The following is a 21,858-nucleotide window of genomic DNA, read 5'->3' on the forward strand; positions in this document are numbered from 1 at the left end:
TACAGCAGGCGTCAGGGTCGGGATCGATCTCACGACCTCCTGTATACCTGGCGAGGTAATTAACATCTCGTCACCGTGGCAATGTCAGGAGGGCCCTGCATTGAAATGTTTGTCCAATTCCAGTAATGACTGTCTGGCATGTGGGAGTAAAGTGAAGTTACACAGAGAAAACCCACAACAAACATAGGAGATAACAACCAAAGTTGCACACAGCTATATTTAACAACGTATTCAAGAATCCACAGTGGTACTGCCAACTCCTAGCCACCTAGCAGTCAATTATACCTTGAGGCTAATGGATAAACTGAACCTATTAAGTCAATAACCCTGTGTGGCCTTAAAATGGAAAAATATATTATAGGCGACATTTTGGGCAGCGATCCTTCATCGCAGCACATAGAGAGGTCAGCAGAGAGATAGAGTGGATAATGAGGGTTGGAGACGGCATTGTACACCATGGGGCCAGACACGAGTTAAATATATAAATAACTCTCATGTGAAGAGTTACCTATTAGTAGCTGTTGAGTAACATACAACTCGTAATCACCAAGAAGCATTACTTTAGGCTCATGGAACAAATTATACAAATGCAGGGCAGACAATACAAAATTAGACAATACAAAGAAGACAATTCAGAATGTATTATTAAATCTATTCATGACCCTGCATAACGAATATTCATTCTCCATTGGAGGTGGTGACTTGTTCACACACCAGCTACCATGCTGAGTGTCATGTTTTGGTCGTGGGCTCTCCACGGCAGTAGTTAGCGTGCTGTGCTCAGAAACCCAGTGACCCGAGTTCGATTCCTACTCACTACCAACAACTGGTGAATATTTGAACCGGTTTCAGGCCTCCCCTAGATCGACTCAGCCTCAAATTAGTACCTGGTGCAGTGTGTAAACATCAGCATTTGGGAGACAAAGGCGGTTGGGCATGGTGCTGGCCACCCACCCCCTGTGTTGCGTCGGCCTTCACAGGTGCTTACTAACAGCACTTGCCCCAAAAGTCTATTGAAGGTTATAAAGGAGACATTTGTCTTTGGGCTCTCCAGCACCGAGCCATCGATCAGTCACGTGGCGGCTGTCGTACCTCTTTGAGGCCTTCGTAGCGAGGGGAACGCTCGCCAACCGATCGGCCGCCCCATCCTCCTCTCTCCTCCTCAGGGCTGCACTCTGCCCGCCCCCCCACCCCCCCCAGACTCCTTCTCAGTCCCCACTCCGCCCTCCTCCATCACCCGCCCTCCACCGACCATCGCTCTTCTTCTGCCCACATCGTTCCATCGCCGCGGCCGGCCCTTGTCACCAGCCGCAATGCCTCCCCAAACTCCCGCTTCCCACCCTCCCTCCGCCTCCCCCCTCCGCCTCAGTAGAGCAGCTGCTGCATGCGCTTGAGCTTGCGCTTGTTGGTGGGCAGCGGCTTCTCGTAGAGGCCGCTGCGGAGGAGGTGCTCCTTGCTGTGGTGCACGCGGGCGCCGTGCTCCAGCTGGAACGAGCAGAGGCCCCGCAGCGGTCGTAGCAGCGTCTGCACGCAAGCCCACGGGAAGCGGTTCAGGATAAGGGTTTGCACGTATGGCGAGTTGCACCGATGGGAACTTCAACGTCTAATGTGAAGCAGATGGGATTGGTACAGGTGGGGCGTAGGGAAGGGTTGGGGACCTATGAGCCACGATATCATTTGATAAGGTCCCATGGCCACATGATCGTTATGAGGCCACAATGGTCACTTACTCTCCAGGAGAAGGAACGACCCAGAGGAGCAAGCAGGAACCACAGACGAAGGGGAAAGGCAGCTAATTAGTGATCCAGAGCCAAATCCCTACGCAAGCTCTGCTGTTCTCTATATATTAGGTGTCATTGTCCAATGAATGAGCTTTCATACGTTGGAGGAAAACGAAGCATTCAGAAGAAAACCCACGTGTGCAAGTGGACAACGCCGTATCCCACACAGACGGAACAGGCGCAGTTCACATTCTTCTGTACCACTTTGTCGTGGCGAGCCAGGATATGGCACCTCCTCGATGCTCAAGAGAAGCGAATTTCACGACATCTGCGCGTGATCCAGCAAAACTCGCTGCCTCCACAGTGCTGGATTACGGGCCACGTGCGGCAACCCCTGCCGCCGGGCTGCATCTTAGCAAGCATCGTAGTCGCACTAATCGGGCACCCGAGGGAAATATTTTTGACCTGGTAAAACTGTTTAAAATTTGAGCAGGATTCCACAGGTGCACACTGTAGGACCACAAGGCTCACACTAAGCTCAGTCACCTGTAAAGGTGAGCAATCGTGATGCATTTATTTATTTATTAGATAACACTAAGTTTATACTTTATTATTCTATTTTTAGCATTAACAGAGGGAGAAAATACAGGCTCTATGAAAGGGGCCCTAGGCGGGTATCGAACCCAGGGCCTCTGCTGCTGTCAGACACAAGTGTTACCACTGCGTCACTCCAATTACAGTTTGGATTTTCGAGTTTTATCTGACCCTAAGACCACAGAAGGTGGCCGGACTAAAATCCTAAATGATAAAGAAGACGTAATTGCCAAAACGATAGCGCGTGAGAAAAGGCCACGAAGGGCCTTCGGAGTCGGGCTTCCCGAGTGAACGTGCGCCAACGTGGAATGAAGCTGCAAAGTCTCCGAGTCTACACGCGCGAAGCAGAAGCCGCTCCATCACGTGCGGCTGTAGGCGGATGTTGGGGGGGGGGGGGTTGGGGGGCGGGAAGGGCTCCGTGGAGCGCGCCGCTCGCGTTTGCTCCGCCGTGGGTCCTCGTCAAAGGGAGGTTTGATGTAGATTTGGCGGCGTGGCGGACAAACGTTCAAATGGTTAATGTCCCAGTTAAGCTCGGTTGCTCGCGTCCCTCCGCAGTCTAACAAACGGACGGCCGAGACGCGCGACAAACACGGGTCACAAATCGAACACGAGTTTAAATTGGGTGTGGGCGGTTTGCAAGGCATGTCGACAGGTAGGTGTGCGCGTACTGCTCTCTGTGCGTGTCATGCGGAGGGGTGATTTGACCGTACTTCACCATGCTGGCTCAGCGCGTGTTGGTGATGGAGGGGGAGCAGACGCAGGGAGCGTAGAAGTATAGTACGAAAATGTATTCTACCGCACTGACTTGTCCACCACATAGCCCTGCAGCTTATAACATGTAATAAACCTTAAGCTAAATAAACAGAAAAGTTTAACAATGGATATTCAAAATACCCACAGTGATACGAAGTTCAAAATCCTTTATTTTCAAAGACTATAAAGAGCACTTATATTCATAATGTCGAAGGCACATCATAGCTTATGGAAGCTGAGCCGAGACATTTTTTTAATGTGTTACACACTATACATGAAGTGGATTTGAATTACATTTTTGGACATGATACGGGAATGTTGAAGCGTTCCAAATTACACGGTTTTGTCTGCAGTGTGGGGAATGTTCACCCAGTAACTGTAGGGAAGTTTTTTCGTTTTTTCTGAGGGCCTTGGAAAAAAATGTCATGACCAGCGTAAAGTTTAATCTTTTAACAAAACGGGGGGGCGGGAAGTGGGAGTAACTGACTAGAAATAGGGATCGCAATGGTGGCACGGAATCATCTCTTGTCGAAAATTAAGTGTTAGGCTGAACGTAAAACCCATGTCTGAAGAGTTTTAGAGCTGCGGTTCGTATTGATTGACAGAGCACATCAGCATAATAAGAATAATTAGCACGGTTGGATACATCCGGTGCGTAATAAGTTCAATGTACATATTCAACGGTGGGAAGCAGAAGAGAAACACCGTAGTTTAATAAAAGCTTGGGTGGATAAAGAGAGCCCAGCTTTGTTATTGCCACTCGCCGTGTCTCCTCCTGCTCCTCCCTGGCGTGGGGTTATCATCACTAGGAGAAGAACACTCAAAGAGGCTGGCGATGGAACCGCGTCACACGTGTCAACGGAGCTGTCACACGGCGGGGCCCTCGCTGCCGTGGAGCGTTCGCCGCTCGTTGCAGAGGTTCACGGTTCGAATCGAGCGGCCGCCCCTGATTAATAATGCGGTGTAACATCTGTAATTATTATAAACACATTTTTATTTTTACCAGGTAAGGCCCACTGAGCAATATAGGTATTTTTCAGAAGTGGCCTAGCTACAAATGATTGCTCAACGAAGTGGCTCATCATGTGGAAATTTATAGCAGCCAAATACTCTAAACGCATGTTGATTCTAAATGTGGAGGGAAACAATGGAGGAACCAGAGAAAAATCCACACGACCACGGGGAGAACATGCAAACTTAAAATATAGAGGCGTCAGGGTCAGGATCGAACCCACGACCTCCTGTACGCCAGGCGAGATAGTTAACATCTCGCTACCGCAGTGCCCCAGTTATGGTCCTTATGCACCGTCTACTTCACAGCGGACATTAAAAGATTCCCTGACATCATTCAAAAAGAGAGGGCCATTGTGTGCCGATGTCGGGATAAACATTTTACCAATTATAAAATTGCACTGCTAGTAACCAAATTGGAGATATAAAAAAGCAACGCTCGCCCATTATTGTCAGATTAATGCCCCAGGTTATGCTTGCAGATGAGACCAATCTGATCTCTTGAGTTCTCATTTAACTATATAAACTTGAACTTTTGTTCCATTGTTACAAGGTCCTTCAACTATATTATGCAGCTGGCCACACAATAGAGCGAGTGTGTGTTGGCGGGCCATGTGACGTCTTTAGTCATGTGTACAGACGTTACGAGGTCACATGACGGCGTGACGTTACAACGCCTGTACATGAGACCGCTAGACTGTGGTACCTCTTGTCTGCGGGTCTCTCATCTCTATTTGTCGTTAAACTCAAAAATAAATTAGCACACATATCTGTTCCTCCACATACAAGAGAGAGTATTCTTTAAGACACATCTCATCAGCCAAGGGGCCTTGTGGGAGTGCGTAATTTGTGCAGTTATGGTACAACATAGGCACACTCAGGACAGGTGCGACAATTAGTATCTCATCACTCGATGCCAATCAGCAGTTGTGTTGAACCAATGCTGCTTAAATTATGCACTCCCAGAAGGCCGTGTTTTATGTGGAAGGAAAAATGTGAAGGAGGCGAACTTGCCCCTTTATTTATTTTGTTACTTATATTCAGGATTTCATCTCAATAATCTGTATCTCTTTATGTCCCTGCGAGGCACATCTATTGAAGAACCCTGCTATAGAAAAACACCAACTTAACTTCCAAATCGAACGAGGTGGAACAGCACAGCACAAATAAGGTGGAATGAACAAACGGGACATGACAAAGTAAAGAGTCAATTCTTGTATAGAATCGTGAAACCGAATCGTGACAATTTAGAAAATCGCACGGGGAACAAATCACCACAAGTCGAGTGGGCGCCATGGTGGCGAGATGTTAACCACCTCGCCTGGTATGCAGCAGGTCGTGGGTTCAATCCCGATCCTGACACCTGTATATTTGGAGTTTACACGTTCTCCCCGTAGTCGTGTGGATTTTTCTCCGGGTCGTCCGGTTTGTCCCTCCACATTTAGAATCAACATGCATTCAGAGTATTTGGCTGCTATGAATTTTGACGCAATAAGTTACTTCGTTGACCTATCATTTGTAGCCAGGTCGCTTCTGAAAACGAGCTATAAAGCTCATTGGGCCTTAACTGGTAAAATAAAAAAAAATGCATAGTTTAGTTCATAGAGTGCTTTGGGTGGTGGTGCGGGAGGGAGGGGCTGTCGAAGAGTGAGCGGGGGGGGGGCTTTAGAGAGAAGCCAAGGGGGTCATTAAGATGATCAAGAGAGACCTTCTGGGTGAAGCGAAGGAAGCCCTTTGGCTGAGCCAGGGGAAGCCTTTGTACTGAGCAGGGGGCCCTCGGGGCTCTTAGGTTGGGGGGGGGGGCACAGTGAGGACTGTCTGAGGTCCAAACCAGGTTCAATTAAACAACCAAAAACAGGCAAAGGAAAGAGGAAGTGAAACGACTGCACCAGATTGAGCTCCCCCCCCCTGATTTGCACTAATAAGGGATCAGTCACTTAGCCACACTGACTGGGGGGGGGAGGCAAGTGCCTGTTAGCGAGTGCCTATTAAGACCGGCACACGGCACACCTGTGCGACGATCGTGTCACAAGCAAGACATCTATCTGGATACCTCTGTCTCCCCACTGCCGGTATTGACAAACACAAGCACTCGTTTAAAAGGCTGAGTGAACCTAAGAATGCCCAGACTCGGTACAGATTCCATTTATCATGGCTAAGAATCGAATCCAGGTCACTGAGAATCTTGAACCACTATGCCACCGCTCACCACACATTAGACTAATACAAAGACTCCTCGCATAGCCTTAACAGACTGTTAGGGCAAGCGCTGTTATCGTGCACCTATGAAGGCTGGAACGGCACATGAAAGGGTGGGTGGTCAGCAGCACGCCCGGTCGCTTTTGTCTCCCCTGGTACTGATTTGTACACATCACACTAGGTACTAATTTATGACTAAGTCGATCTAGGAGAAGCCCAGGACTCATACTCAAGTCACCAAGTTCACAGCGCAGCACACTAACATATGCATACAAACAAATATAAATATCCCCAGTGTTGCCTTAGCAGACCTTTGGGGAAAGTGCTGTTTGCCAGCACCTGTGAAGGCCGGAAAGGCACACGAGGAGGTGGTTGGCCAGTAACATGCCCGGCCAATTTTATCTCCCCAGTGGCGATGTTTATACACCACACCAGGTACACATTTCAGGCTGAGTCGACCTAACATAAACATACGCACACGCACACACAGGAACACACAATCTGAAGGATCTACTTAATAGGCGTGGTGCTTGCCTGCTCGTTATCCAGCCCGTGTTACGGATTTGGCGTTGCCTCTCCTGTCACGTTTTCAAATAATACCATTCGTTCCTGCAGCGCGCACTTCGACATAAAGGTAATTTGGTCCGGCTTCACGCCACGGTCCAGAACTTTTCAATTTCGGTCTGTTTTGCTTGTTTTGTTTGGCGTCCACTCGACGTTAATTGAGCGCCCGTGTCGGGAGGCGAAAAAGGAGGGCGTCGCTGAATTCCATAGCGGGAGCGGAACGGGCCGTCGTCACGGGCGCCAACGCCGTCCCATTAGGGCAATTAGCGGGATCAATGGCTGATGACCGTAACAAACGGTGGGTGCCAAGCCGGCATCCTAGCAGCTCCATTTTGCCAGCATTGATGTTTCTGGCCCGCGCAATTTTTCCTCCCACGAATGATTAATTAGCTAAAAAACATTTTTGGGGGGGGGGGGGGGGGATCAATAAGACGAGCGGGAGGGGGTGGTGTAGGACCCACTCCTGCTGCGCAAGGCCAGTATAGGGCCGCGGTTCGACGACTTGGAGTTTTTTGAGAATTGATAAGTTGACTTATGCAATGGCTAAGCGGGTGGGTGGTGTAGCAAATGTTATGCCCAAGACTGGGCAGGGAAAGTGGCTTGGCAGCTCCACGCTTCGCCACTCACTCACTCGCCAGTTAACCAACTCTGAACTAGTTAACATGCGGCGTGTCTTATATACTCAACTCACTGGCTTAATGGGTAAGTGAAAGGAGAAGCTGTGCAGTTTACACTGGAAGAAAGCCTGTTGGGTTGAAGGTTCAAACTTGATTTCCTTCAAGAGATTAAATAAAATACCTCAAGATTGCCTTTTGTGTGTGTGTGTTGGAATTGCTTTGCCTTGGGGGGACTGGCCCCGGGGGTAGCCGTCTCAGGGACCGGAATTACAAACCGCTGGGTCACGTGTTGTGGTTTTGCGAGTCGGGGTGTAACAAGTCGAGGTCGACGGTCGAAGCCACGCACCTCGTGGATGCTGGGGTCACGCTCGAGGGCGGCGAGGGCGAAGGCGGCACACTCCAGCGTCGAGAGGCACGAACCGCGGGGCTGGGAGCGGATCACGTACTGGCTGTCCCTGCTCTCCCGCAACTCCACCTGCCACGGCAGCAACGCGGTCACCACCAAGTCACCATTACCGATGCGCCATGACTATTGACACCAAATATCCCCCCTGCTCCCCCCACCCCCCCCTACAGCCCTAATAGACTGTTGGGGCAAGTGCTGTCAGCAAGCAGCGCCTATGAAAGCCGACACGGCACATGAGGGGGTGGGGGGTGGCCAGCACCACGCCCGGCCACGTTTGTCTCCCCAGTGGCAATGTTTACACACTGCACCAGGTACTCATATGAGGCTGAGTCGATCTTGGGGAGTCCTTTGACCGGTTCAGACAATCGTCACTGGTGTTGGCCGTGAGCGGGAATCGAACTCCTATCGCCGGGTTCGTAGAGCAACGTGCTAACCACAATGCTACCGCTACACACCCAACAACACCACCACTGTCACCATCACCACTGATATATAATCTTTAACAGTCACCATTACACATTCCACAAGGAGTGACTAATCCTATATCTGCATTTTCCATCAATATGCTTCATTCCGCTGTTGATATGTAAACTCCTTTGTCAAGGCGCTCTCCTCCCCCGACCCAGCTTAAATATATACTGCCAAGCTTGGCGGTGTTCATTGGGACGCTGTCTTTCCGACAGCTCTGTTTCTTCATCTGAGGACGGCTGCTTGTGTTGTGGCCGAAACGTCGTGAGAATTTTTATATTATTATGATTTATTTTTATCATTTTATTATTTCCCTTCTACGTGACTTTACCGAAAAAACCAAGAAGATGAATCCCTGCAGTCACGAAAGCTTTAAATTTAAATTTAGACACCATTACTCCATTATCACCACCACCATCAAAACTATGGTCACTATCATCACTGTAATACAATCACCACGAGTCACCATCAATGACCGACCATCACTGTCAATACCACTTTGATCACAACCATTACCACAGCGACACAATCGCCACCACGTCCACTGCCAACCAATGACTGACACTACCAACACCCTCACCACCACAGCAATATGATGACCAGTGGTCACCATAACCAATACACTGTCACCAGTACCAACACTGTCAAAGCCACCACCATTTATTCTCTACCAGTTCCCCAGAAAATGTCATCCACTTCCCCAGATTTTATTGAGAAAATACTGCACAATTTCCTCTCTCTCTTCGTTTTTTCATTGTTTGTTTTTGAAGCAGGAATAAAAATAAATAAAAGCAGCTGCAAATGTCATCATTTGCAGACGACTTGGAGAGAAGTGAGTGACACCTCTTTATATCCCTATTTCATGCTCGTGACAGTTTCGATGTATTATAGATAACCACCCAGATCAACAAATAAAACAAAGACCCTCCCCATAGCCCTTAACACTGTTGGGGCAAGGGCTGTTAGTAAGCACCTTATTAAGCAGCAGCAGCAGGGCACCCCAGGGGTGGTATGACCAGCAACACACCCGGCCACTTTTTTAAAAATCCCCAGTACTGATGTTTACACAGTACCACGGGTATTCATTTAAGGCTGAGTTGACCTTGGGAAGGCCCAAGACAATGTAGGTCAGGGACTTCCATGGAGAATATTGCGTGATGTGTGAATCGCAATATTCATTGTAACGTGTCTCACTTTTGTAATAAATTCTCCTACCAATCCTCATATTGCCCATTGCTATCATGATACTCATCAGGATGGTGCTGCATTGGTAACAGTGAGAAGGAGTTCAATTCCTGATTCTGGAACCTTTCTGTGTGGAGGTGTACGTTCTCTCCCCCTGTTCTGTGTGGGTTTCATGTAAGCTCTCCAGTGTCCTCCCAAAGCTAAATACATCAAATGCAAATGATATTGGCGAAACATCCCAATGCAACAGGATCCTCCAGAAAAAAGTGTGTTCAGACTCAAGTGTGGTTTTCCTGGACAAATTCGTTTCGATTATCATTATTAATCACACAGACACTAGCAGAGTCTTCTATCGCTTTCTCCTCCAGCCAGTGCTTGAGCTTCATATGTTAGCAGTTGCACATTTAGCGCAAGCAAATGGAGCCCGTCCACTCGTGCACATCGCCAGCGGCGCAGCGTCGTAAGCAAGGGCCCTAGTGCAGGCAACACACGGGATGGACCTGTCCGACTTCCGCTCTTTTCGGCAGCCTGTCGCCTGGATCCCTCCAGAACGTAGGCCCCAGTGCAGTTGCAGCGCCTGCACACTCGTGATGGCTAAGCCGCTGGACATCGCTGAGCGCACTTCCCAACCGCGCCCGCCGCACTGTCACACATCTATCTTCCTATTTTACCTTTCATGCCGTCTCGAGGCGTGCTGTTTGACAGATTTGCACTCCCTCGCTTATATATTTATTTCCCCCCCCCCCCAGAAGGCGTTTGTTTGATGGATCCCACATCCCCGTTGTTTGTGTTTTTGTAACCTTGTATTCAACGAAAACATTTAATAACGTATTTCTTAGAAAAGCAAGATAAACACGGCATAGGATGTAACAATCATAATTTCTGTCTAGCCCCATTGATGGTTACAAGACTTGTGGCTCACTCTTCTAAGGGCATGCTCTTCACAACAACAATCACGTTTGGTTTATTTATATATATTTTTCCCTCTTAGAGTTTTTGTTCTCTTTTTGCACGTTTGCCTTTTACTGGAAATTCAATAACTTAGTCTGCCTTTAATAGAAACTCCCCCGCCTGTTCTATGGGAGATGCCAGCCTTCTCCTACCCAGCACGCCCTAGGGGGTCAGAGAGCCACCATCTCCTGGGCCAGGTAGTGTGTAATGCTTCTCCACACTACTTGGGCACTTCGAAGGGGGGAGGGGGGGTTCCCATTCGTGTCTAATCATGTCCAGCATGTGTTGAACAAGTGAGAGTTCTGGCCAAGACGGGTCCGGCGGCTCGGTAAACCGCGGAGGGCTTCGCTTCCTTCTCCTTGTCTGCTGCCTCCTCTTGCGTTGAAACTGGAGGGACTGCCTCCATTTCAGCCACCACCACTCTGCGTCTAATTCTTCTGACATCTCCCCAGAGGAAATACCTCCACAGCCAATTCACCGCCCTCGTCACAACTATCTGCTGCTCATGAGAAGCATCCCCCCCTCCCCGCCCCTCTGGGTGTACTTGGTGCATTTATGGCAGGGCTAAGTTCCTCCACCGAGTGCTACCCTCCCTCAGCCTGTTTATTCCTCGCAGGAGTTTCCCTTTTCTCGGTTCCTGGGCCCTGTTTACCCACTGGTGGAGGGCTGGGCACTGTCCTGAAGCGTCTCGGCTGTCTGCAGCCTATCCCTGGCCCCATCCAGAATGAAGCTCAAATTCTTCATTGCCCAGATGTGGGAAATGAAAAATTACCAGATCTTGGTGATGAAAAAAAATGTCTTAAAAGAAATTGTCCCTCTGAGGACTACTTCAGCAGCTTAATTACAAGCGGTGATTGTCGCCTTAATTACTATGAACGTCCTTATTGAACTATTTTGGGCATTATAGCATTTAAAAACAATTTGAGTGCAGAAGCACTCAAAAACACCGGGAGCCTAGCCCAGAAAACGAAAACACTAAATAGAAATGGAAGAGCAGGAGGGGTCAAGTGCGTGATGTGCGACCGCCGTATTATCAGCATGGCCAGGACCCTCCTGAAACAGAGTCTTGGGACTCAGTGTGGCTTTGCGAGGTGAACGATTGGAATAATAAAAGGCTGATGGAAATGGCAGCATTTGCAGAAGACCTGCACAAGTGAGTGACGCCATTTCATATGCATTTTTCATCCAAGTGACAGTTTCTATTTATTATAAATAACCTATTTATATAAATGTACATATAAATTGCGTGTCTTTCTTACCCCAGTCCATGATGCCTCCTAGCGCATCGTGGCACAATGCAATATCGACAGTAATTATTCTTTATTATAATGATTACATTTGTTTATCCAGAAAAAAAATCTCAATGCTACGTTTTTTCAGTAGGGGTGGGGGGGGTGATATTGCTACGAGTAGTTTCAAGGTAAATTGTCAGCACAGGGATATTTGGCCAGGACCAGTCACACATTGCATGCTTTGTTTTAGCTATGGGAGGAAACTAGAGAGCCCAGAGGAAAGCCATGCACAACAAGGGGAGCTTACAAACGCAGATAGGCACCCGGGTCACGAATCAAAAACACATTCCTGCGGAGGGAGCTGGTAGGAACGTTGGCTTGCTCGGTCAATGGCCAGGGTCAACGGCGGCGTAGTGTATTCCGCAAATATGCCCGACTGTGAGGGCGGCCACAAGCCGGCATTAATAGGTTAAACGTTGAGTTTTATAAGGGCACCACGGGGTGACCAGCCCCTCCCCACCCAGCCCCACCCCTCCCACCCCCTCCCCACCCAGCCCCACCCCTCCCACCCCTCCCCACCCAGCCCCACCACTCCCATTTTTGGATGCACGACGGACGGATGGACACAATAATCCCCTGTGGGCTGGTGTAACCAGGAGGTTCCTACCAGTATCAGGCGCTCCTGACTGTGACACACGAGTGTTACCACAGCACATGCCACCTTGCCACCCAGTAATGTTATCAAGGATGGGTCAATTCATTATTTGCATGCTCTGCCCCAAAATGTGGCTTCAGGCTGCTAGACCACTGCTAATGGTGTAACCGGACCTTAAATGTGCACGTAAATTACTCGAGCGTGAACTTAATTGACAACATCCTCGCAGCACCATTATCGGACACGCCGAGGATGGATGGATGCCGAGCGTATTTATATGTAAAACGATAAGAAAAAAAATAAAACAGCGGTGGTTGTGAAGGGATTGGAAAACCATTGCCGCGGTGCGGACAGCCATCAGAATAAATTTCTGTTAGATAGAGAATGCCGTCGTCGGGCCACGGATGTAATGGAACGGCTGGAGAATATCGAGCAGAATTAAGGAGCTCCCTTTGAGCGGCGGCAGGCTGCTGGGATGGGCCGAATTTACCGGCGCGTCTCGTCGGTGACTCTTAAGCATCCTAGCGAATTTAAAGAGACGCGGATGCCGATCGGCTGTCGCAGAAGGAGCTGACAAGCCATGCTTTTGGGCACGATAGCCCCCCCCCCCACCTTTCCCCTCGCACCTCCCCTTGTCACGGTGCACCATCGCAGCACACGCGTGTGTATGGGGCCTTCTCTGTGAAAAGGGACGTCTCTGTTTTCCATGAGCGATCCTTCACGCGTCACTTGAAAAAGAAAAATGAATGCAGCGACGGCGGCGTGCGTTATCAACGCCATGCCCAAAACAACGTGCTAAATTATCCGTTGAATTTGGAGGTGAGAATTTTTAAAAAAATTAATTTAAAATGTATCCTTTCCAAGAATGCTTAAAAGTCACCAAAATTATTAGCACTGCCTAATCATAGAAAAAAATGTCGTAATAGGCTAGTTTCTTACCGAAGCCCTTCATCTGACTCTGAAATCTCACTTTACACAGCGGCACCCTAATTTGTTTTTAAATTGACAAATGAACAGTTCTGAATTGATATATGAATGATTTCCCCCACTCTCCCATGATATGTTGGCTTATGATATATTTCTTTATTATAAGGCAGTGTTCATGATGAAAATTGTGCTTTTTTTCTCTACTGCCAACTCGGTCCGTGGAATCTCAAAAAATGTAACGAGGTAGAAAATGAATGCATACACGTGGATTATGTACCTCCTTCCACGCGCATTTTGTACTGGGAAGTATTTAACTATGTAATTATGAATACCGCTGATGGAAGGTAGAACTTAATAGCATATTTGACAATAGTAAAATTTTTGCACTGGTTTATGCCTCCATGTTTCAGGAAAAAATCAACTTTCCTGGTTTTCTGAAGGGCAAGTCCCTACCAGCAACGCAACTCTATACTAAAGTTTATTGCGGATCAATGTTAAGAACGTTCTCATTACCCCAATGTGACAGACGAACGGATGGACAGATGGACGGACAACACAGGATGCTTTCATTCGTAATTGGAAAGCATTGAAGACATTAATTTAAATTAACCATCACGAACCCAAGCCAGAAAATTAAGAATTTGAAGCTGAGCCGCCCACACAGCATTGCTACCGTTTTGCCCAGAGCCAGTCTTGTGTAAAATTGAACCTTCCTGTTGCCGCAATTGCTGTCGCCGCCGCTGCGTATTGGCGAGATGTAGCGAGGCGGCGGAGAGCGCTGTTGGAGAAACGCTGCGGATGACAGGCTCGCAAATTGCGCTCCACTGCTCTGCATTCAGCCTCAACGTTTTGTTGTGGCTCGCCATATTTTGACCGTTTCCTTTTTTGGCCAACTTTTACCACTGCAGTGAAGAATCACTTTCATTCCTGCGGGCTCCGCACTGCTCCGTGGCGAGTGCTTTTTTGCACGTAGCTCCAAGGATAGACAAGGCATCATGAGAAATGCAACCCAAGCATTTAGAATGTTTTATTGAGTTACCCTATATTATAAATATCAACGTATTATGGAACTTTGATCACAACATTTGGTTTTGCTGCCAATGTATATCCCCTTATTAATCCACTGATGAACAAAGCCTTCACAACAATGTTGTTATTCGTTGGGGTTGCTTATCCATACGTTACCACAATGGTCGGTGTGGACCAATGAAGGGTGGAAGGGGACAGGACCAGTTCAGATATCACTCACCACTGATGTTAGCCATAGGCGAAAATCGACTTGGGTTGTCGGATGCAGTGCGCCAACCAATGCACCACTGCTCCCCCAAGCATTGCAATAATGAGCTCCTATAGCACCTCGTCCAAGTTATAATTTATACAGCGGTAGAATAATCTTAAACTCTTTGGCTTAACATTACTCTTCTTGTGTTGCCTTGGACGAAATTAAAATTTTCGTTTCTTCAAAATTCTGTACCCCTTGTGTATTACACTACTGTTGATACCCAGTACCCATATGTCTGCCTTGCGAAATGCAACACAATCATATCAGTGGAGCTCTCAAGCAGCTTGAATAAAAAGATAACAATAGCTGAAGATGTTGATGATGTTGCTAGCGATGATGCTAGAAATTACGATGATGACAGTCACAATGAAGCCAGAAAAAAATCAGAACTTAAAAAGACAACCAGCGCAAATTTCACAGCTCACAATTAACCCCTGGACCCACGAACATGCAAACCGCAGGAGTTTGGCCCTTGATTAATTACAGGGGCACGCCAGTGACCGAGGAGACATCGCCGCTCGCACTGCCTACCTCTTCCCTGAAAGACAGCCCAGACAGCAGCCGCACAGGCGCGCGAGCGCACATGCAGGCACGGTCGCACAAGAGACACACGGCCAAAGCCATGTGACATTTAATAGACGTGAACGTACACACACGCGCAGTGCGTGCGAGGGTTTGACAATAAAAATGAAGACAGCTCAGCATCAAACAGCTATGATAGGGAATGCCCTCTGAAAAGAGTCATAAATTACTAATATAAATAATATTACAATTTTACAAACATCAAGCGTGTTTTTTTGTGCTCTCCCTTTCTCTCTCCCTCTCTCCTGTCCTCTCGCTTCCAACTTTCACGTGAACTTCTGTCCCACCCTAACCTTTAACGTCTTCGCCGCCGAAGCGAATGCACCGAGCCCAACGTCTGCGCACAATTAATTTATGAGCTGGCACGGCACGATGGTGTCGGCAAGGCCACCGTCATCGTGATAATTAATCTGCGCCACGTGCCCCGCATTTGTAAAAAAACGGGCGATGCGGTGAATGTGGCCGCACCACGCGCTTGCTTGCGCGTCCGCTTTGGAGGCAGGGCTGGTGGATCACGCAGAGATCCCGTCTGCGAGCGAGACAATTCAACCTGTAGGGAGATTAAGTGAGCTGCAGGAGGCAGCGCAGCAAGGAGCTCGATGGCCACCACTGCGGACTGTTGAGCGCTATTATGCTCGCGTGTATGTGTGCATGTTAAACTTCTGTCGCACCGTATGTAGCCAGCCGTGCTCATCGGAGGTGTGGGGGAAGGAAAATCGAGGTGCGCGGAAGGAAAAAAAAACAACCAGCATGTGCAGTATGTTCACTGGGAACGCTGGTTTTGTACCACAAGCGAAAACACCCGAAAGGGAAATGGACAAATATTACAAGTAGAACCCTCCTAGAAATGTGTCTTGATACCGAGCCGAGGGGAGTGGAGGCTTAGTGGTTAGCGAACTGTGCTCTGGACCCGGTGACCTGAATTAAATTCCCAGACTCGTGATATCTGAACAGGTTGTTATGCCTCACGTCTTCATCAAACCAAAATTACCAGCATAGTTGAGTCTGAGGTCAAACAACCTGCAAATTAATCTGAGAAGGCTTGGAGAGGCCTTCATCCCAGCAGGGTCCTGCCAAAGGGCTGTACACTCGAATTCTTATCATTAAGTGGAGATTTTCTAGAAAAGCAACGCAACGCTTTCCCTACAAAATCACAAGACCTTTATGCATTTCACCAAAACCACATTTTGCTCAGTACAACAAAAGCTCTGATTAATTTTCTCTGCGTGCGAAGGGCTCTTCTCGTTCGAATGGGCTCTTTAATAGGTGTGCAGACACAGGTGCGCACGGACGTACAGTGAACTTTGGGTGCCTCACCGTTCTCGAAATGTCGCGCCTGCAATTTATTTCTTTCAAACCTCGTACATTGCACCCAGACGATGAGCTAATTCCCATTGGGAGAGGGGGAAATGTAATTTTGAGAAGAAAAAAAAATACGTGCGCATGTTTGCACAAGGTAACAAACAGCCGATCGTAATACATGAAAATAAATGACCAACGAAATGTCATGATTGAATTGACCCGCTCGCTGCTCCATGTCCTAGCCCAAGCATCGATTGGGCTGTGCTATAACACGCAAACAACTGCCGATTTATGCCCAAATAAATTGCGTGAGGTTTTTTTTCCACCACCTCTTTCATCGTTGCCGCCACCACCGTCTTTGTCGTCGCTATTTGGAATTGATTTTTTGGGTTTAGCCCGAGATTTTGATTTGATCAAATTTGTGTCGCTAAGAACCCTCCACCACCCGACACAGCCATCATTAAATTGTCGCCTGTGCGTACGTTTAACACCGTGCCAATTACTATTGTTTCAGCTCACCTGCAAAGTTGAATAACAATTCTCATCACAGAATACTGCAAGTCCTCGCTTAAAGCGTGTTCATACGACGTGTTATAATACGGTGGAACATTTTTCGCCCAACGCAGATTAAGCCCGTTGTTATAACGCCGTTTCTGAGCGGTAGACGACAGACTACTTTGTTGAGCTGCGAGGCTGCGTGGTGTGATACAATACACGGAATAACAGAGTACATGGCACACGCTCATCTAAGTGCTTTGTCCCACCAAGGGATGACTGCAGGCTGATTTTACAGTGCAAATGTGATTCCGTGCAGAAATTAAAGCTCAACGCGGTTTTTGCTTGACGTGTCACTTTTTCAGGAACGCATCCACGATGTTAAATGAGGGATTCCTGTTTAGCAATGTTAACCAAGGTGGGATCATGATTAATTGTAATGGTCTAATTGCTATATTTGGTCTTTGAAAATGGCTCGCTAAGCGATCGCTCATTAAACAATCGTCGTTCTCCCATAGACTCCTCCCATGTGAAAAGCCGAGTTAGGTTTCAGCCCCAAAATGTTCCACTCTTGATCAACCTTTTTAACATGAGAAGTACAAATTAATATATAATTTAAAAGTACAGTAATAAAACATCAAATGTAACACCGCACACGAAGAACCACAGCGCAAAATACCCCATAGAGCCTATGATATAACCACCTCTCTATCCACTCCGTCACACAGCCCTCTCACGCTCTCTCTCTCGTCTCTCATACATGGACACAAACCTCCCCCCTCTGAAGACAAAGATCCCCCATATAGCCTTAATAGACTGTCGGGCCAAGCCCTGTTAGCGAGCACCTATGAAGGGTGGTACGGCACACGAGGGGTGGGTGGCCAGCAACACGCCTGGCCGCCTTTGTCTCCCGAGTGGCGATGTTTACACATCGCACCAGGTATTCCCTTGAGGCCAATTCGTCCTAGGAGAGACCCAGAACCGGTTCAGAGAATCGTCACTGGGATTGTTGTAGTTTAACGATGGAAAGTAGGGTTATAAAGCGAGCTACAGTAGCCTGAATAAAGTGTCTTAGCTAGCCAGGTGATGGACAAATTTGACAGCATACATTTGCACATGCAGTCATAAAAATGATTGTTTGGTGGAGCATTGGCACACAGTGCTATAACCTGAGTGACCTGCGTTTGATTCCAGCGATGACAAGTCTTTTCACTGGTCTTGTCGCCCCCCCCCACCCCCCCTTTGCTTCCTTCATCAACCTGCAACGATTACCAGAATTATGAAGTATGGTCAAACAACCCCCACGTCTGATACAGTGCGGGGGAGGCCGTCGTCCAACAATGGATTGGCAAGGGCTGCACGTTTTAATAAACAATGCCGATGTCAATTATTTACACAGGAAAGCATCACTGAATCTCAATATTCTTTGTCAGCAGGGTCCGGCATTGAAATGAGTGGCCAATTCCATTTTAAATGACTTTTTTGCAAGAGGAAAAAAATGAGAGTAATTCGGAAATGAAATCCACGCACACCAAGAGACAACACTGAACAGCCCCCTTGCAGACGAAGTTAACGAACCCGCTTTCTGTACTGCTGCCTCCTGGACATCTTGCAGCTAGGTGGGTGTGAGAAAGAGAAAATAAACCTAGAGAAATTACCGCTGCTTCCACAGTGTGAGCCACCGTCCCCATATAAAATGGACAGAGGACTTTAACCCTTTCCAGTGTGCCGACAACGTACGGGTACGTCGCCAGTATTTTCTTTCGATTCTGATTCAGAATAAACAAGAAAATTAAATAACTATCTTGGTAACGAGGCTCCCACAAGACCATGCAGAAAGGTACGTGGCACAGTTTGGTGCCGGCTCTCGCAGAGTGCGGCGGTGGTGTCGCTACAATTCTCTGCAGCGAATGCAATGTCTTTAAAAACAATAGCACTATGCCTCTCTAAAAAGAATTAACCGCTTGCGCGTTCTGGGATTCAGCGGTAAGCGGCACCCACCCTGCAACTTGCAGACGTCTCGGAATGCGAAAGGGTTAATAATTGACACGTGTGTCTACATGCCCCAAGATGAGGAGGAGGTTTTGGATGTCAACTTTGTGAAGGGAACAAAAGCTGTAAAGTGTACTAAAAAAAAGTAGCAAGAAGAGATCCATGATCAAAACGACACCCACACACAGGGGGAGAAGCACATTCATCAGGGAACAAACGCAAATCAGAGACCTCGTATTGAATGTTAAGAAAAGTAGGTTGGCTTCAACGGTGGCCAAAGCATAGAATGTGCCGGAGAGGATGATAACCGCGGGGATGGAATGATGAGTTCACTTCATGTGCAGCAGTGAGAAAGACTGTGGCATAGGTGCTGTGATGAATGGCAAATAGCATAGGAAGACCTTCATCAAGCAGTGGCTAGACAATGTCTGATGATTACACCGAGGAATATTATAATCAGAGGAATGGCTTAACACACAGACAAGCATTCAAAGAAAGGACGAGCATCACTGCTTTACTAACGAGAAAATGACGAAGAGAATTTCCATTATTGCTGCGCTTTACAATCTAGCCACAGCTTTCAAGCAAGAAATTTAGGCCAAGCTGCGGTACAAAATATCCTGCCTCTAATGAATGAAGCTGTACAGTCTTTAATGCCCACTTACTGATACAATGTGTTTTCACATATAGCCATATAGTGCTGTGGCAGAAGGCAGAACCAATAATTGCAACACTCCAGGGTCTATCAAATTCTTTGCACAAATGCGTAGCCCCATTGAGAGACATGTCCTTACCTTATGAATGTGAATTTTCAAACAAAGGCCTTGGACTACCAATGGAATTGAATCCTGCCCAGAACTATATATTGTTATTCTACATGGACAGTCATGTTGTGAAGCCACTGTGGAATGAGGCCCTCTCCTCACACCTTACAGGTCATGTGGGATATTTGACCATACTTCACCATGCTGGTCAGTGCATTTTTCGCAGCAGCCTATGACTATGACAAACGATGTTTACGCGCGATGGTCATCAGTACAACCACCATCTAGGCTTAACCCACCTTAGCTTTTGACATCTGATAAAATCGGGCACATTCAGGGTGACTAAATCACCGCCATACATATTTTTTTTATGTTGACAAAAAATTGCATGCGACTTGAAATAACCACTGGGGTGCACTTTTCCAGCAAAGATGAGCGGCAAGAAAATTAAAAATATATATCGCCCTGCAAATCCAAGAACCCCCAAGAGAAGCGACACACGGACGAGTACGGAGCCAAGGAGACGGAGCTAGCGTACAGGAGCAGCGGTTGTCGGTGCCACTTCAGCTGGGTTTACCCGCCGCGGAATGTGCAGGAGGCGGTTGCGCTCAAACATGTCCTTGGCCTGTCGCCAGGTGCCGTCGATGAGCACCAGCGTGAAGAGGGGAACAGCGCCGTTCACCGAGGAGGGGGTCGGGACGCGGGAGGCATCTGCCAAGGGGGTCGGATCGACGGCACCGCAGGGAGCGAACGCGTCTGCCCGTCCAGGCTTGGCGGCGGCGGGAGAGTCATCTCCTGCGCCGAGGAGGATGGCGCTACTCTCACGGGCAGCACTAGCGCAGGTGGAGGAGGAGGCGCCGACAAGGTCGTAGAGGTCGACAGCACCGGGCCCGGGGTACAGCACCAGCGTGTTGGGGCTACGACACACCTGTGCCAGCTCAGGGAATCTTGGGAGGAAGAGAGAGACAAAGAGGTTCTGCGTTTACATTATATTTGGGCTCTCTTCTTTAGTCTTCTTTAGCCCTCTGCCCCATGGCAGCTCTATAGCTCAAACTCCCTCCGTCTTGCCCGACATTGAGATTCCTTCTTCAATACACTGAACAGTCACCCCCCAACCCCGCCTTCAAATCGTCAAGCAGCACCTTTCTTCTTCTGCCTCTTGGCCTCTGTTCCAACATCCTTCCTTCCAGCACTTCCTTCATCAAGCTTTTACCTCTGAGAAAAAACCCAATTAACACCTTTTGCCTTCTATGCATTATATTACCTTCTACACAAGCGAATTCCCAGAAAGCTCAAGGGAATAAGTGATAGTGTGACACAGCACTGAGCCACATAGTTCAGTATCTGAGGTTTGAATCTAGGATTCAGCCATCAGTGTCTAAACCGGACTCTCAAGCATAACGAGCTGATGGTCTCAGCCAAGTAAGCAATGACTGCACAACAAAACACATTGTATCAGATACATTTTCAGAGTAATTTTCATTATTCCAGCACATATAATCAAAAAGGTTCAGTTTGCTGATGTGCGGTGCCCCGAGTAGGAAGATATGTACTTAAGCCACTTTAGCAGCAGTTAAGTAACGTCATTTTCCTGGAATGTTCTTCGTCCATTGCTCGCTGAGATATTACCCGGAATAATTTTCTCATGACAACATGCCGCTGGCACAATTGAAATACAACTGGGAGACAACAAACACTTACATTTTCTAATTAAAAGCCTTCAGTTGAATTAATCTTAATAAAATACTGATGTCTAGCGAGTACCTAATAGAGGCGGCAAGACAAACGATGGCGGAAATGTGGCTGGGACCATGCATGCCCATCTGCTTTTGTCTCCCACACGTGGGTAATTGTGACCAGACCGTTGCAACTGGTGGACAGACCCCCCCCTAGCGAGTACACAGAGTACGCAGCCGAGCTTACGCAAAACACCACTGCCAATTAAACATCATGGTCACTCTGTCAAGCGCTGGGGTGGAAATATCGCACCTCCCATCACCACATAAAAAGTGAGTGGCTTGGGAAGCACAAGGTAAAAAAATGTAAACCTCCCCCACCCCACCCGACGACCCCAATCATCCTCTCCTGGGTCAAACAGGCACCCCAAACTTTACCGAAAGAACCAAGAAGAGGCAGCCCAAACATCCAAAAAAGGGTG

At 47.9% G+C, this 21,858-nt stretch overlaps 1 protein-coding gene across 1 annotated transcript in view; it reads right to left on the reverse strand.

Annotated features, from left to right (window-relative positions):
- Nucleotides 1–1,365: 1,365 nt before the first annotated feature.
- DTWD2 (DTW motif tRNA-uridine aminocarboxypropyltransferase 2) overlaps nt 1,366–21,858 on the reverse strand; it is a 53,399-nt gene continuing 32,906 nt past the window's right edge. Inside the window, exons 4-6 of the mRNA XM_078874670.1 lie at nt 20,278–20,647; nt 7,806–7,934; nt 1,366–1,524 (exon numbers count right to left, since the gene is read on the reverse strand). Of these exons, the coding sequence (XP_078730796.1) occupies nt 1,366–1,524; nt 7,806–7,934; nt 20,278–20,647 (658 nt within the window). The remainder of the gene's footprint in view (nt 1,525–7,805; nt 7,935–20,277; nt 20,648–21,858) is intronic.

Source organism: Lampetra fluviatilis, chromosome 39, assembly GCF_964198595.1.
Source record: "Lampetra fluviatilis chromosome 39, kcLamFluv1.1, whole genome shotgun sequence".
NCBI classification, from domain to species: Eukaryota; Metazoa; Chordata; class Hyperoartia; order Petromyzontiformes; family Petromyzontidae; genus Lampetra; species Lampetra fluviatilis.